General features: G+C 40.8%; 1 protein-coding gene across 1 annotated transcript in view; it reads right to left on the bottom strand.

Moving 5' to 3' along the window:
• Window positions 1-244: 244 nt before the first annotated feature.
• FRAS1 (Fraser extracellular matrix complex subunit 1) overlaps window positions 245-15,137 on the bottom strand; it is a 1,443,020-nt gene continuing 1,428,127 nt past the window's right edge. Inside the window, exon 23 of the mRNA XM_069205798.1 lies at window positions 245-14,676. Within this exon, the coding sequence (XP_069061899.1) occupies window positions 14,095-14,676 (582 nt within the window). The 3' untranslated portion in view covers window positions 245-14,094. The remainder of the gene's footprint in view (window positions 14,677-15,137) is intronic.

Raw genomic sequence — 15,137 nt, forward strand, 5'->3', positions numbered from 1 at the left:
ATGCAGAATATCACAAGGAATCATTTTGTTCCATTCTGTTTGAGTCGATATTTTTTTAGTAGCCCAAAGTAAAAATGTCTTTAAAAAAGGTATATTCTAGACTATAATCTATCTAGATAGATACATCGGTCAGCTATATACGCACTGCCCTACAGCAATACACTCGATTCATTCACTCATGATCTAAACAAGTGTCACCATAACCTTTTCCAATTTCATTCTGGCGAAAAACAGTACAGAGGAATGCTTGAAAACGTGATTCTTTATTTGAAATATTATGAACGAATGTAATGATAATAAAAAGATAAGCAACAGAACATGATGTGAATTACACAGACCAATAAAGAAAAACTGTATTAACTGCTGGAAATCAAATACCTTAATGCTATCCAACAATACATCTATTACAATATGGACAGAGAATACAAACCAAGAAAAAGTGAGGGAATCGGAATACAAGGTTTTAACATTTCAAATATAAGTGTGAATCCAAAACAAAAAATAAAAGGTAATAGCACCAGACTGGATAGAATATATCAACACCCCACACCGGTACAGGACAAAAATGGAGATGTAATGAAACAGACAAAGGGAGATGTTATAGAGTTCATGTGAGGAAAGCTTGCTTTTAGCATATATGGCAGGCATACAACTTTGACTATGATATTGAGAATCAAACAGACACTTTTTTGCAAGCAGTAAACATTATACTGTATGAAGTAAGTCAGATGCAAGTGCTGTATACTTTTTTAAAGGAAAATAAATAAATGGCGACTTGATAAAACAGACAGTTCATACTAAGTTTCGACAAATCAATAATTAATGTGAATAATATAAAGTCTTTGGTAATGATAAAAACAGTTAAATGAGCTACTTCAAAGCACAGAAACCAATGGGTTTCAGAGGCACAGTTTTATCTAACGGTCTCAGCAGGTTGACTTAGAGCGAGGTATGTTACCAAGGGCTCAGCACTGAGAAGCTTTGATAACAGTGGCTCAAGTATTGACATAATCAAAGTATTCCCTATCGGTACATGCTTGGTTGTCCACTGTCATCTTAAAAATAAGGGCATGGTTTATAAAGGTTGACTACCAGACTTTTTCATACAAGGGCACAATGTTCATACTTCTTCTAAAGTCACCCAAAATGCTCTGAGAAAAAGGAGTCACGTTTGTTAATAAATATAATGCAATAGTTTGAGCAAGGTGTGCATCTCTTTTTACTGAATACATCTACTGCCCACCACCATGCAACAAAGTCATTTAGGCACTTCAAACAGACAGGGAATCAGGGTGGTTGCAGACCTCTGCAATACTTATTGAAGAACAAAGAGCTGCGTGGGCAAAAGGTACATCTTTGTCAATGAGCTACAAAAACTATTAGGACACCACCTCTACATTTGGGATTTTCTGTTTTAAGTCTACTGATGACACCGAGCAAGAATAGTAATGTGACTTGTGAAACCATTATGCATGGCAAGTTAAGAATGACTAAAATAGGGTGACCAGACGCCCCAGATTTGCCCTGAAATTCACAGTTTTTCGAGGACTGTCTCAGCGTCACAACACTTTTTTGTACAACAAAGAAATGTCCCAGTTTTTGAGAGAGTCCGATGAGTGTGCACATTATTACAGTGTGGTACAGGCTCCACTTTCCTCCGACTCTCTCTTAACAAGGGACCATAAGCTGGGCTTAGCAGCAGTGTCCCATCATCGCAAGCCAGACTTATTAGCAGCATGCTCCTAGGTCTTATCACACATTGTAGGGGGGATGGGTTTGGAATATATATTTACATGGACAATGTCACTTACTCAGTGTACAGTGTACATCTGTTTGTGGCATGTACTGAAGAGTCACATGCTGTGCATATGGATTCCGACGTCTAGTGTTGGGCTCGGAGAGTTACAAGTTGTTTTTCTTCGAAGAAGTCTTTTAGAGTCACGGGATTGAGTGACTCCTCCTCTTCGGTTTCATTGCGTATGGGCATCGACTCCATTGTTAGTTTGTTTTCCCGCAGAGGGTAAAGGAAGGAGTGATAAAGTATTTAGGTATAAAGTTAAGAGATGTCCATGCAAAGGTAAATGTATATACAAATGTGTTAACTTAAATAACTACAGGCTTCCGGGGAGGAGGGAGGGTGCATGTGAATCTGCAGCAGAACATGCCACGAACAGATGTACACTGGGTAAGTGACATTTTCCGTTCAATGGCATGTGTAGCTGCAGATACACATGCTGTGCATAGACTAAAAAGCAGTTTGTCCTCCCAAAAAATAGCAGTGGCTAGCCTGTAGGAGTTGAAGTTGTTTGAAATAATGTTCTTAAGACAGCTTGGTCTACAGTGACTTGTTGTTGTGATAATATGTCTACACAGTAGTGTTTAGTGAATGTATAGGTATTGACCACGTAGCTGCTTTACATATTTCAGCCATTGGTATAGTCCCTAAAAAAGCCACTGTTGCACCTTTCTTTACTGTAGAATGTGCTTTGGGAGTAATTAAAAGCTGTCTTTTTGCTTTGATATAGTATGTTTGGATGCACCTTACAATCCATCTTGCTAAACCTTGTTTTGATATAGGAGTACCTGTATGTGGTTGTTGGAAAGCTACAAAGAGTTGTTTAGTCTTTCTAAATGGTTTAGTTCTGTCTACATAGTACATTAAGCTCTTTTGATGTCCAATGTATGTAGAGCTCTTTCTGCCACATAATCAGGCTGTGGAAAGACGACTGGCAGTTCCACAGTTTGTTTAATGTGAAATTGTGATACAACTTTTGATAAAAACTTTGGATTTGTTCTTAGAACAACTTTATGTTTGTGTACTTGGAAGAAAGGTTCCTCAAGAGTAAAGGCTTGGATTTCACTTACTCTTCTTTAAGACGTAACTGCCACTAAGAAGGCAACTTTCCATGTTAGAAATTGAATTTGACACGAGTGTATTGGCTCAAATGGTGGACCTGTAAGTCTTGTAAGCACTATATTTAGATTCCAAGATGGAACTGGTGGTGTTCTGGGAGGAATGATGCGTTTTAAGCCTTCAATCAAAGCTTTAATGACAGGAACTCTAAATGAAGAGCTATGCTGTATATTTTGTAAATATGCAGAAATTGCAGTAAGTTGTATTTTTATTGAAGAAATTGCTACATTTGATTTTTTGTAAATGAAGTAAATAGCATACAATTCCTTGTATTGATGCTGTAAGAGGGTCTATATTTTTAGATTGACAGTAATATACAAATCTTTTCCATTTGTTTGCACAGCACTGTCTAGTAGTGGGTTTTCTTGCTTGTTTAATTACTTCCATACATTCTGATGGGAGTTGTAAATATCCAGACTCTATGACCTCAGGTGCCAAATTGCTAGATTGAGAGCTTTGGGATTTGGATGTCTGATTTGACCTCTGTTTTGTGTCAACAGATATGGTCTGCAAGGGAGTTTGATACTACAGATAGATCTAGTAATGTTGTGTACCACGGCTGATGTGCCCATGTTGTTGCTATGAGTATCATTTTGAGTGAAGTTTGTCGCAACTTGTTGACTAGAAACGGAAGGAGTGGGAGGGGGGGAAAAGCGTACGAAAATATCCCTGACCAATTGATGCATAGAGCATTGCCCTTGAATAGGAGAGATGTGTGTCTGGATGCGAAGTTTTGGCATCTTGTGTTTTCGCTTGTTGCGAACAGGTAAAAGTTTGGTGTTCCCCACTTCTGAAAATACTTTTGAAGTACATAATGATGAATCTCCCATTCGTGAGTTTGTTGGTGATTTCTGCTGAGGATATCTGCCAACTGATTGTCTATCCCGGGGATGTACTGTGCTAATAAATGAATTTGGTTGTGGATTGCCCATTTCCAAATGTGTCCCTCCCTGTTTGTTGAGATAATACATGGTTGTCATGTTGTCTGTTTTGATAAGAACATTGTTAAGTGTGAGAAGAGGTTGAACAGATTTGAAGGCTAGAAAGACAGTTAATAATTCCAAGTGGTTTATGTGTAGCTGTTTCTGTTTGACATCCCATTGTCCTTGAATGTTGTGATTGTTTAGGTGAGCTCCCCAGCCAATCATTGATGCATCTGTTGCAATTATGGTCTGAGGCACAGGGTCTTGAAATGACCACCCCTTGATTAGATTGGTAGAATTCCACCACTGAAGGGACATATATGTTTGGCGGTCTATCAACACTAGATCTTGGAGTTGACCGTGTGACTGTGACCACTGTTGTGCAAGGCACTGTTGTAAGGGCTGCATGTTTAATCTTGCGTAAGGAACAATCGCAATGCAGGATGCCATAGTTCCTAGAATTTTCATGACAAATCTTACAGTGTATTGTTGATTTGGTTGTATTTGTGGAATTAGATTTTGGAAAGCTTGTATCCTTTGTGTCTTTGGATACGCTAGAGCTTGTTGAGTATTTAGTATCGCACCTAAATACGATTGTAGTGGTGCTGGTTGAAGGTGTGATTTTTGGTAGTTTATTGAGAAACTTACTGTGTGTAAGGTTTGTATTACATAACGTGTATGATTTTGGCATTCAGTACGACTGCTTGATTTTATTAGCCAATCCTCTAGATATGGAAAGACATGTATATGTTGTCTTCTTAGGTAAGCTGCCACTACTGCCAAGCACTTTGTGAATACCCTTGGCGCTGTTGTTATTCCAAAGGGTAACACTTTGCACTGGTAGTGTTTTCCTTGAATGACAAACCAGAGGTATTTTCTGTGAGCAGGATGGATGGGTATGTGGAAATACGCACCCCTGAGGTCTAAATCTGTCATAAACTCTCGTTTTTGTAGCAGTGGGATAACATCCTGTAAATTTACCATGTGAAAATGTTCTGACAGGATGTAAAGATTGAAGAGCCTAAGGTCTAATATTGGCCTGAGGGTGCCATCTTTTTTGGAAATTAGAAAGTATAGTGAATAAACGTCTGTTCCTATCTGAGACTGTGGAACTCTATTGCTTGTTTGAGTAGTGGAGATTGGACCTCTTCTTGTAACAGAATTGTGTGTTCTGTGCTTAGTTTGTGAAACCTTGGTGGAATAGTTGGAGGAGTGTTTATCAATTCTAGGCAATAACCATTGCGGATAATTGATAGCACCCAGTTGCCTGTGGTGATATTTTGCCAATGTGTGTGGAACTGCTGTAGTCTTCCCCCCACAGGAGAGATGTGGAGTGGAAGGGAGTGAGGGAAGTCACTGTTTTGGGTGTATTGCAGGCTGCTTAGAGGTCTGGAATTGTCCTCGATTTCTAAAGTATTGTCCTCTATATGTGCCTCTAAATCCACCTCGTTGGTACTGTGTTTGGTAGGGTGGTTTTGTTTGGGAGGTTGATGCCTCAGACAGCTGTGGTCTGAAACCACCTCGAAATTGAGTTTTACAAAATGACCCTCTATATGGTGTAGAATAGAGTGCACCCATTGCCTGAGCTGTGTCGGAGTCTTTTCATAGCTTTTCTATTGTTGTGTCTACTTCTGGCCCAAAAATATGTTTTAAATCAAAGGGCATGTTTAACACAGCCTGTTGAATTTCTGTCTTGAATCCAGAAGATTGGAGCCATGCATGTCTAAGAATAGTGACTGCTGTGTTGACACTCCTTGCAGCGGTATCTGCTGCATCTAGGGCAGATCTTATTTGGTTATTTGTAATAGCTTGCCCTTCTTTCACTACCTGTTGAGCCCCTTTTTTTGTGTTCTTTGGGGAGATGCTGTATTATATCTTGCATCTCGTCCTAATGGGCTCTATCATAACGAGCTAGTAGTGCTTGTGAATTTGCTATTCTCCATTGGTTTGCTGCTTGGGACGCAACTCTTTTCCCTGCAGCATCTAATTTTCTGCTTTCTTTATCAGGAGGGGGTGCATTTCCTGAAGACTGACTATTTACTCTCTTCCTGGCAGCACTAACCACAATTGAATCAGGTGATACCTGATGGGTGATATAATCAGGGTCAGAAGTCTGTGTTCCTCTGTAAAATTTGATTTTTCGGGATCAAAAATGATGAGGAAGGTCTCTGTTCCGAAACAGGTTTTCTTATTTTCGACTCTGAAAATTGTTGTATACCGGAGTATGAAATGGAGCTTTTTGTCCACTCCGAGGTTGACGGAGGGGTGGCCTTTTTCAGTGCCAAACTGGAGGGTCAGTCACAAACACCCTTTTTTCGGGCCGAGCCATGGCCTACCGGCAGTGGCGTACCAAAGGCCTTCTGTTTTTTCTTATGTGAGGGTGCACGGGCAGATGTACTCACATGCTAGCCGGCTGTGACGGGTCTGTCTTCCTCAGATTCTTGTTCTGACTCCGAATCCTGGGCTGAGACCGCTGTCTGCAGTAGTTCTTCTTCTACGTCGAAATGTTCTCCACTCTTTGACCCCTTTTCGAGCCTTCTTGCTCTTCTGTCTCAGAGTCCTTTTCCATCAGAAGTATCAACAGGCCTTGCAGTTTTCCTCCCGATGGTCTGGAGAAAGGCAGAGGTTGCAAACCAGATGCTGGTTTGTGTATGTTACCGGAGTATGAAATGGAGCTTTTTGTCCTCTCCGAGGTTGACGGAGGGGTGGCCTTTTTCAGTGCCAAACTGGAGGGTCAGTCACAAACACCCTTTTTTCGGGCCGAGCCATGGCCTACTGGCAGTGGCGTACCAAAGGCCTTCTGTTTTTTCTTATATGAGGGTGCACGGGTAGATGTACTCACATGCTGGCCGGCTGTGACGTGTCTGTCTTCCTCAGATTCTTGTTCTGACTCCGAATCCAGGGCTGAGACCGCTGTCTGCAGTAGTTCTTCTTCTACGTCGAAATGTTCTCCACTCTTTGACCCCTTTTCGAGCCTTCTTGCTCTTCTGTCTCATAGAGTCCTTTTCCATCAGAAGTATCAACAGGCCTTGCAGTTTTCCTCCCGATGGTCTGGAGAAAGGCAGAGGTTGCAAACCAGATGCTGGTCTGTGTATGGGTACTTGGTGTGGCTCCAAAGGCAGAATCAGAATGGAGTCCGATCCATGAGGCTCTCCACGCAGTCGGCCTGAATAGGCCTCATTTGGGCACACGCACCCCGACGGGCGTACAAGGTTGTTTCCCGACGGTACTGCTGGGTCGATGGAAGATTACTAATGGGATCGATACAATACCGACGAAAATAAAGTTTTGAAAAGTTTTCTGAATCGAAATCTCGGATCGCGATGAAACACGTCCGAACCCGATGGCGGAAAGAAAACAATTTAACAATGGAGTCGATGCCCATGCACAATGGAACCGAAGAGAAGGAGTCACTCGATCCCGTGACTCTAAAAGACTTCTTTGAAGAAAAACAACTTGTACCACTCGAGCCCAACACTAGATGTCGAAATCCATATGCACAGCATGTGTATCTGCAGCTACACATGCCATCGAACACACACATATATATGAGAGAGAGAGTATAGCGAGAGTAGGACTGTATACACACACACACATATATATATATATATATATACACACACACACATATATATATATATATATATATATATATATATATATATGTGTGTGTGTGACTTAAAATATTTTTAGTGTAGTCCTTTTGTGACTGTGCCGACCAAAACATAGGCCTATTTCTATGTCTACAACTGTCCTGCTTTTTCATTCTGAAAATCTGGTCACCCTACCCTTAACAGAAGTGAGTCTCATCTCACTGCCACTGCCTAATCTTAAGGAAATGGCGACCTCCATTCTAAATTATGCTTCACTTTCAGAAATGACTGATGGAGTTGTGCGACAATGCTGTTATTTGGGTTATATACAGGCTTGCATTCACAATCTTATGACAAAGTCTTCTTTCCTTTAAATACATACTCCTTTGAAGATTTGGAGCGGAGGGAAAGGGCAGAGGCATCCAGGCCATGCGGCCTCAAATTGCTGCCTTGATAGTCAGAACTTGAATGCAGTGACACAGGTAGTTGGTGGCAACTGGATCAGCCTGCAGTGGAGCCCTGCTCGTGCCAGAGGGGAAGCAGCATTCGTAAGCCAGCTATGGTCTCAATGAAAGTTGATATTGGCCAGACTGCAGCAGCCAAAAGGCGCAGAGGTACCAGGCTTCGAGTGGCTGTGCCCACTGGAACTGGAATGCTGTACTGCTCGAGGCACAACAAGGAGGTGCATTGAGCGGCAAACCAGGTACATGTTAATTAGTGGCCCATCGCTCAACAGCCTCACCACCATGATGCTTAGAACTTTAAACATCCCGTATGGTCTGATCTTTCTGGCTAAACTTAGGGTGATGATGGATGGCAGAAACATTTTTTCATGACACTGGAGCAGCTCTGGTAATGGCTGGAAGCAAATGGACATGATGTTGGACAGGCGAAGCAAAGTTCGAACAGTCCTGGAAACCAAAAATACAGAAGCGCCTCCAAAGACGAGTGATGAAACCCCAAACAAGGAACAGGCCACAGAGGCACGGGCTGTACTGGTTCAGGGTCTGCAAGACGATTCTGATGCACCATACAAAGGTTCAGACATGTCAACATCACAAGATGTACCTCCATTCCAACAAGGCCCTATTATCTCGCCCCTGACAGTTGTTGATACTGCCTGAACTCTGCTTATCAAATGTATTGGGTTGTGTGGGATGGGCAGATAGTTCCAAGTTCACAGTGGCTGCCCGAAGCAGGCATGGGCTTTTTGGGGCTGAAGGCTTAATGGTTCTTGGTTTTGTGCTATGGTTATATTCATATTGGTGGGGCAATTTACTATAAACTTCACATGTGTCACTTTTATGTCAGTACTCGATGGATTGTCCTGATTGTTTTGCATATATAGGTCACAGAGGGCTCCACATCTTCATGCTTTGTGTATATGGAGGTCTATGAATGGGTGCATTGACACAATCCACAAGGAAGAACGTCAAAGGGCTGCCCAAACAGGGCTGTCATCCCCTTAATGGCTCCTCATATAGACTGCTTTAACTTCTTAACACAAAGTGCAAGATTTTTGGGTAAAACTATTGTGAATGGGATACTTTGCCAACCTACCTAGACTGATCCATCCAAATCAGATAGGTTTTATACCGGGGAGGAACACTCAATATATATAGTTTACTGCATGGCATGCACTGGCAGCGGGATAAGTCTGTTTCACATGTTGTAGGTCATTAGATATCAAAAAGGCGTTTGATACCTTGACGTGGCCTAATGTTTTTGTGGTACTGAGAAGAAACGGGATACCGGATGGGTTACTATGCTGGATTAGCTGTATTGTACAAAACGGCTGGCACACGTTTGAAAGGGAAAAGTGTTTTCAGCGAGGTACCAGATATCCCTGGGCCCTAGACAAGAATGCAATACATGAAGCTTCATGGTATGCAGATGATGTGTTACCATTCCTTAGAGAGACAGAAATCAGCTTAGAATCATTGATTTCACTATTGATGGAATTTAGGGACATTTCTAGCCTCAAAGTTCATTGGGATATATCCTGCTTATTTCCTTTCAGAGAACCAAACATTTTTTAGTTTGAATTACTTTAGCACCTCTATACTTTGGGAACGCAACCATTTTAAATATTTTGGTGTACAAATACAGCACACTGACAATAAAATGAAGGACCAAAATCTAAACAAATGTTTGTTTGGGATCAGAAGATCAATTAGATTTTGGACTAGGCTGCTGTTATCCTGATTGGACACAATTACAATAGACAAGATGATTGCATTGCCCAGATTGCTTTACTTCTTTCTTTAGGGTGCTCATGTTGATTCTTTAGATCTTTTTTTTTCCTGAGACCTTAAGCCTGCCCTTTGATGGCTGATCTGGGCTCATGAAAATCAGAGTCTCTCTAATGGAAAGCCGACGCGCCCTGAAGATACTGGGGGAAGGGGTCACTAATAAGGAGATATATTACTTGGCCGCACAAATGGTGTGGATGCGAGATGGTTAACATTTGAGACAGTCCCTAAATGGGTAGAACTCATATGAATAATGGGCAGCAATAATTTATTCCACGCACTATATACTATGGGGTGCGGAAGAATCAGCTATCCCCGCTCCATGTATACGGTCCTGTACGGTTGGGACATATATAGACGCCTTGTGGGTTTGGTTGTCCATATTTTCCAGATCTCCCCTTGTGGATGCATACTGAGTTAACGAAGGTGGCCCTACAACACTCCGTACTAGATTGGATACAGAATGCTATTATGACCCTCAGTGACATTTATGAAAATGGCACACTTCTTCCGTTTCAAACCTTTATGGGTAACTATGGTCTTAATGTTGGCTGATTCCTTACATATGTCATGGTGGCAGCCATCAATACAATATGTCATGTTGATAAAAGGGAACCTCCAAAATCTGAAGTATTAGGTACATTGCTTACACACGGGATACAGTGAAAGACAGTGGCAGTGACTTACATGCATAGGGCACAGATTCCCACTTTTTTACCCTATTTAGCCACACTTAAAGAAACAAGGGAGCAACAACTGCCGGAGGACATACAAGATATACAATGGGTGTGGATCTTGGAATACACCAAATCGATCACTAGAAATCTCAATCTCAAATACACACAGCTGAATTACCATCATCATACATATATGTAACTTGCACACATTGCTGAGATATATCCAGGGGGAGCATTAATGAGCCCTAGATGCACTGCTGTTGATGCAGATTTCTTTCATATGGTGTGGCATGGTCCAAAAATATAGCAATATTAGCTGCAGTTGCTTGAAGCAATTCACCAGTTTACAGGGCAATGCCTGGATATGAATATGGCAACATGTCTTTTGGGGCGATTCACTACAGCCAAACAAGCTAAGGCAGTGGCCAAATGTATTGATACAGCCCTATGGATTGGTAAATATACTACTGCAGTGTAGGGAAAGGCTCCAGCAGCTCCTATAACTTGAACATAGCCAGGGGATCTGCTACAATGGACATCTGCCAATATCATAGTATTGACTCTAACAAAAGCAAAGGTGAGAGGACATGACGGTAACAGGGAAGGATTCTATACTCCTAGTAATGCAAGCTAAGTCTGATGAGATCCCCCTTTGAGGTGAGGTGCTTCTTTCATACCTCACTTGTTACATGATATTACTTATTTTATATACAATGTCAGGGAGAAGTGCGAAGCATAATAGGTTATTTGATTATGTATTCCAGTGACTTTGAAAGCTATAATAAGGGTGCAGAAAGCTATAATAAGGATGCACGTCTTGGTGATGGTGTTGCCATTCATGTGTCTAATGGATTATCTGTGTCTGGACAGTTGTGATGGCTAACATAGTATGTAAAAATGGCTATGTGGACTAGTTGTTCGTTCATTTAAGTGTTCATTTACTTTACAGCTGTATATCCTCTTAATTAATATTAATGTTATCTATGCTTTGGTACACACTATGCACTAACCTGTCACACGTTAAAATACTCCAACTGTACAATTGTCATTGTGATAATACTATAAAGAGCCGTTTAAAAAGAAAGTGAGCTTCATCATCAAAAAAACTACAATTACTACCACCATTTTCCACTTTAACGTTATCACCTCTATATGTTTTGTGAATATCCAGCTTGTTTATATGCCACCAGTTATAAAATCGAATTTAAAATAATAGTAGTGGTTTGACTACAAATTGCAAATGCTCCTACAGGTTGTATCCTTTGTGTTATGGTCAGACTCATCAGGTCACTTCCCCCATTATAGCAAATGACCTCGATGAAAACACAGAATACAGAAAAGATGCAAACATTTGCAATATTTCCCAACACAAGCTAGATGCCCTCGCAATTATGAATATATTGTGCAACATGAATGTATCCTAAATATTTGCAGACAGAACTACAAAAAAAAGTCATAAGTGAAAATATGAAAATAATTGCTCAGTTAACGGACAATTTAAAATAGCACAGTTGCAAGTACTCAGTGAAAAATAAAAGAAACTTGAGTTACTTTCAAAGTAGGAACTGATACTAGGTCTTAAGGGGATACCCTGGTTATGTTTATTGACAGGCTAGAATAAGCTGTTCACTAGAAAACCTCCACACAACAAAATTATACAGGAAGTGGTGATGTAGAGGTGTTGACATTTTGAGGAAGGACTATAACGTGGCTAATAGGTACTAATGTTGGTAAAATAAAAAGTAGCAAAGAGACAATAGGGGCTTGTCAAGCAGGATTAGCTGCCATTACTAATTAAAGGCGGTGCATCAAACAAATGGTAATTAACAATACTAACAAGAGTTTATTCAGATGAGCCTTGGGGACCAAACAGCTTCTGTAAACATATGGGGTTAAATATTTTTTAAAGAATCGATAGTGCTCAAAGAACACAAGTTGCAATGACACAAATAACAGCTGCACAGCTTGAAACGAGCTTGTGAGTATCTGATGATTTGCAGCACCAAATGCTCATTAAAAGCCCAACAGAGCTACGAACTTGCTTTCCTTCATTTAATGGTTAGATAATGATGTTATCAGGGTCGGCCCCTCCAAGTGGGCAGAGGAGCCAAAAAAATGCCCCCCCATAACGGAAAAATAAAATGGTAATAAACTTTGTTTATTACCATTTTATTTTTTCTGCACCCCTTCCTGAATCGGGTGTCAAGATGGAGCGTGGAGATTGCTGCAGTGGCAGCAGGGAGCTGTGCACTTGTTTAAAGTGTGCATGGCACTTTGGCCAGTCGTCTTGCGATTGCCAGCCTGACATGCGCACTTTAAACATCTCTAACAGTGCTGTCTTAAGACAGCTGGGTTAGAGAAGGCAAAGGCCTCCAGCGCTCTGGTGAGCTCTGAGAGAGCCCAGTTCCACCAATCCTAACGCTGGTTTCATGCTAGTTATCAGCATGAAACCAGTGCCCGGGCAGGCTTGTGCAGTTTCCTGGGTCCCATGACCATCGTGCGTCGGAGCTGGGACAAATGATGCGAGGAGAGAAGATCATTGCCAGGTAGGTCCCCTTTTAAAAAAAACAAACAAAAAAAAAAAAAACATATTTTTATGTATTCCCTCGTCCTGCCCTCCCATTGTAAATACAAGCTGGCCGCCACTGGATGTTACAGCTGTGCAGAGGGATACAAATTTTGAAAAATATGTATGTCCAACAAAGTTGTTGGCACTCATCAATTCCACTGTATAATGGAGTTCAAGACTGTAGCTGGTATTTCTGTGGGCTCGATCAGTTGCTGCGCCATCATCTTATCAGAAATGGAAGGCCCAATAACCCAACCAATAATGACGCTCTTTCAACTCGAGGAAATTGACAAGGTTTAGATTCCAGGTTTCCTAAAGAGCAGAGACTGCTGTTCTCTCATTTGCACTTCTCTTCCTGAAGTCCTTTTGTAAGCACCTCATATTTGAGAGATTTCGATAGAAGTTTAATGAAATTGCGTATTAGCTGAGGTTTTATACAGAACTTCTAATGGGATTAGTACCTGAAACTTTGTCTCCACTCCATTGTGATAGTTAATCTTGAACACTGAAACTAAGGCGATTAGTAGCACTTTATAAATGACAAATGTGGCTTACCCATATCCACGAAGGGAACAAAATGAAAACTATATTAACTTAAAAAGAAACACATAATGAGAGCAACAAATAAACTTGCCATAAGTGACTGTGCATTGTGCCGTGTCCTTCCATGAACTCTAAAGCAAGGGAATAATCATGTTAAAACTCAAAATTAAAAACCAATTATGTTTCTTCTGGAAAACTGGATACCAAAATTATTTAAACGTGGTTTTGGTAACGTCAACTCCTCAACAAATGTGACGCACGGCTGCAAGAAAAGCAGGACGGCATTCACTGATGTGATTAACCTTTCAGTAAATCGACTGTGCCAAAGACGTTAAATAAGAAAATCCTTTGCTAAAGGAGGTGTCATAACATGCAACTGGGTAAGGAGGGATGTAACTGACAAAAGTACTAGTGACCTAAGGGAAGATGTTTTGCATGAACTTTAATTATGTTGTGGTTTTGTTGTCTCAAACATCTGGTAGCATGAGGTAGCTCAGTTGTGAGGTGTTAGGCACAACTTCCATTACTCAATTACATCTTTTCCCTTTCATTTACACAAGATTATAAAGATAATAGTTTGTTTTGTACAATTTAGAAAAACAATGAAAAACGTGTTCACACTATCAAACTTCTGTTCCATCATTTAGCTTGTTGTGAACTTTGACCTCTAAGTTTATCTTCTTGACTGTGACGCCTTTAAATTTGCAAATATCATTTTCGTGTAACAGGTTGATATTCCTGACCACACAGTGCTGTCTGTTGCAATTCTTCTCAGAACGGTCTATATAGCTCTTTGAAACGTCCAACTTGGTATTTAGAGGACATTCCTCCAACTCATCCCTGACAAGTTCCTTCTTGAGCCTTCTACATTTATTGGTTATAAAGCAAATGGTTAAAAACACCACTAGCAACAACATTACTGCAGCAAAAGCATTTCCAACGGCAGCACCTGTCTGCGTCGATGAGGCAGCGGCAGGCCCCAACTCAAGGCTCAGTGATTTTATGTTCGTGCCATTCTTGACTTGATCTCCCTCGTTGTCATAAATCAAGGAGTAATCCAGAGTAAGTCGGTCATTCTTGTCCACTAAATCTCTTCTGCTGCGTTTAAGATGATAGGTAAGGGACCGCTGGACTCGAGGTCCTGCAATGGACTCTGGTCCAATTATGTAAATCACTTGAAGATACCACTGGTGTCCAGTCTCCACCTACAGAACGGCCACAAAAAGACAGATCAATTGCAGTGATGCTATTCGCTGTGTACTCTCTGAAAACAACAATGTGCTCGTGTTCCAGTCAGCATCATATAGAATGTGGATTTTTGTTCATTCAGTTTGAGCCCAACTAAAGTACATTTATGACAAAACAATTTAACATAGCAAACGTATGGAGCGTTGGTTTTCTAGGAAGGCGTAATACTTTACATGTCAAGTTAATGGAAGCATGAGAAAGGGACCGTTATGTTAAAAAAAAAAACAAAAAAAAAAACAATTCTATGCGTCATTAGGTATTCATCCAGTGGCTCACAGTAGTCTCAATGCATCTTACAATTTGATGAACAAGGACATTTTTTGTTTTTTTAAAGGCGTTCAGTCCTCAGAGAGAAGCTGGATTTATTTCATCACCAATGACCCTGAACACCACAGCATCTACTTTTAATCACTGAAGT

The sequence above is a fragment of the Pleurodeles waltl genome, chromosome 1_2 (genome assembly GCF_031143425.1).
Source record: "Pleurodeles waltl isolate 20211129_DDA chromosome 1_2, aPleWal1.hap1.20221129, whole genome shotgun sequence".
In the NCBI taxonomy this organism is placed as follows: Eukaryota; Metazoa; Chordata; class Amphibia; order Caudata; family Salamandridae; genus Pleurodeles; species Pleurodeles waltl.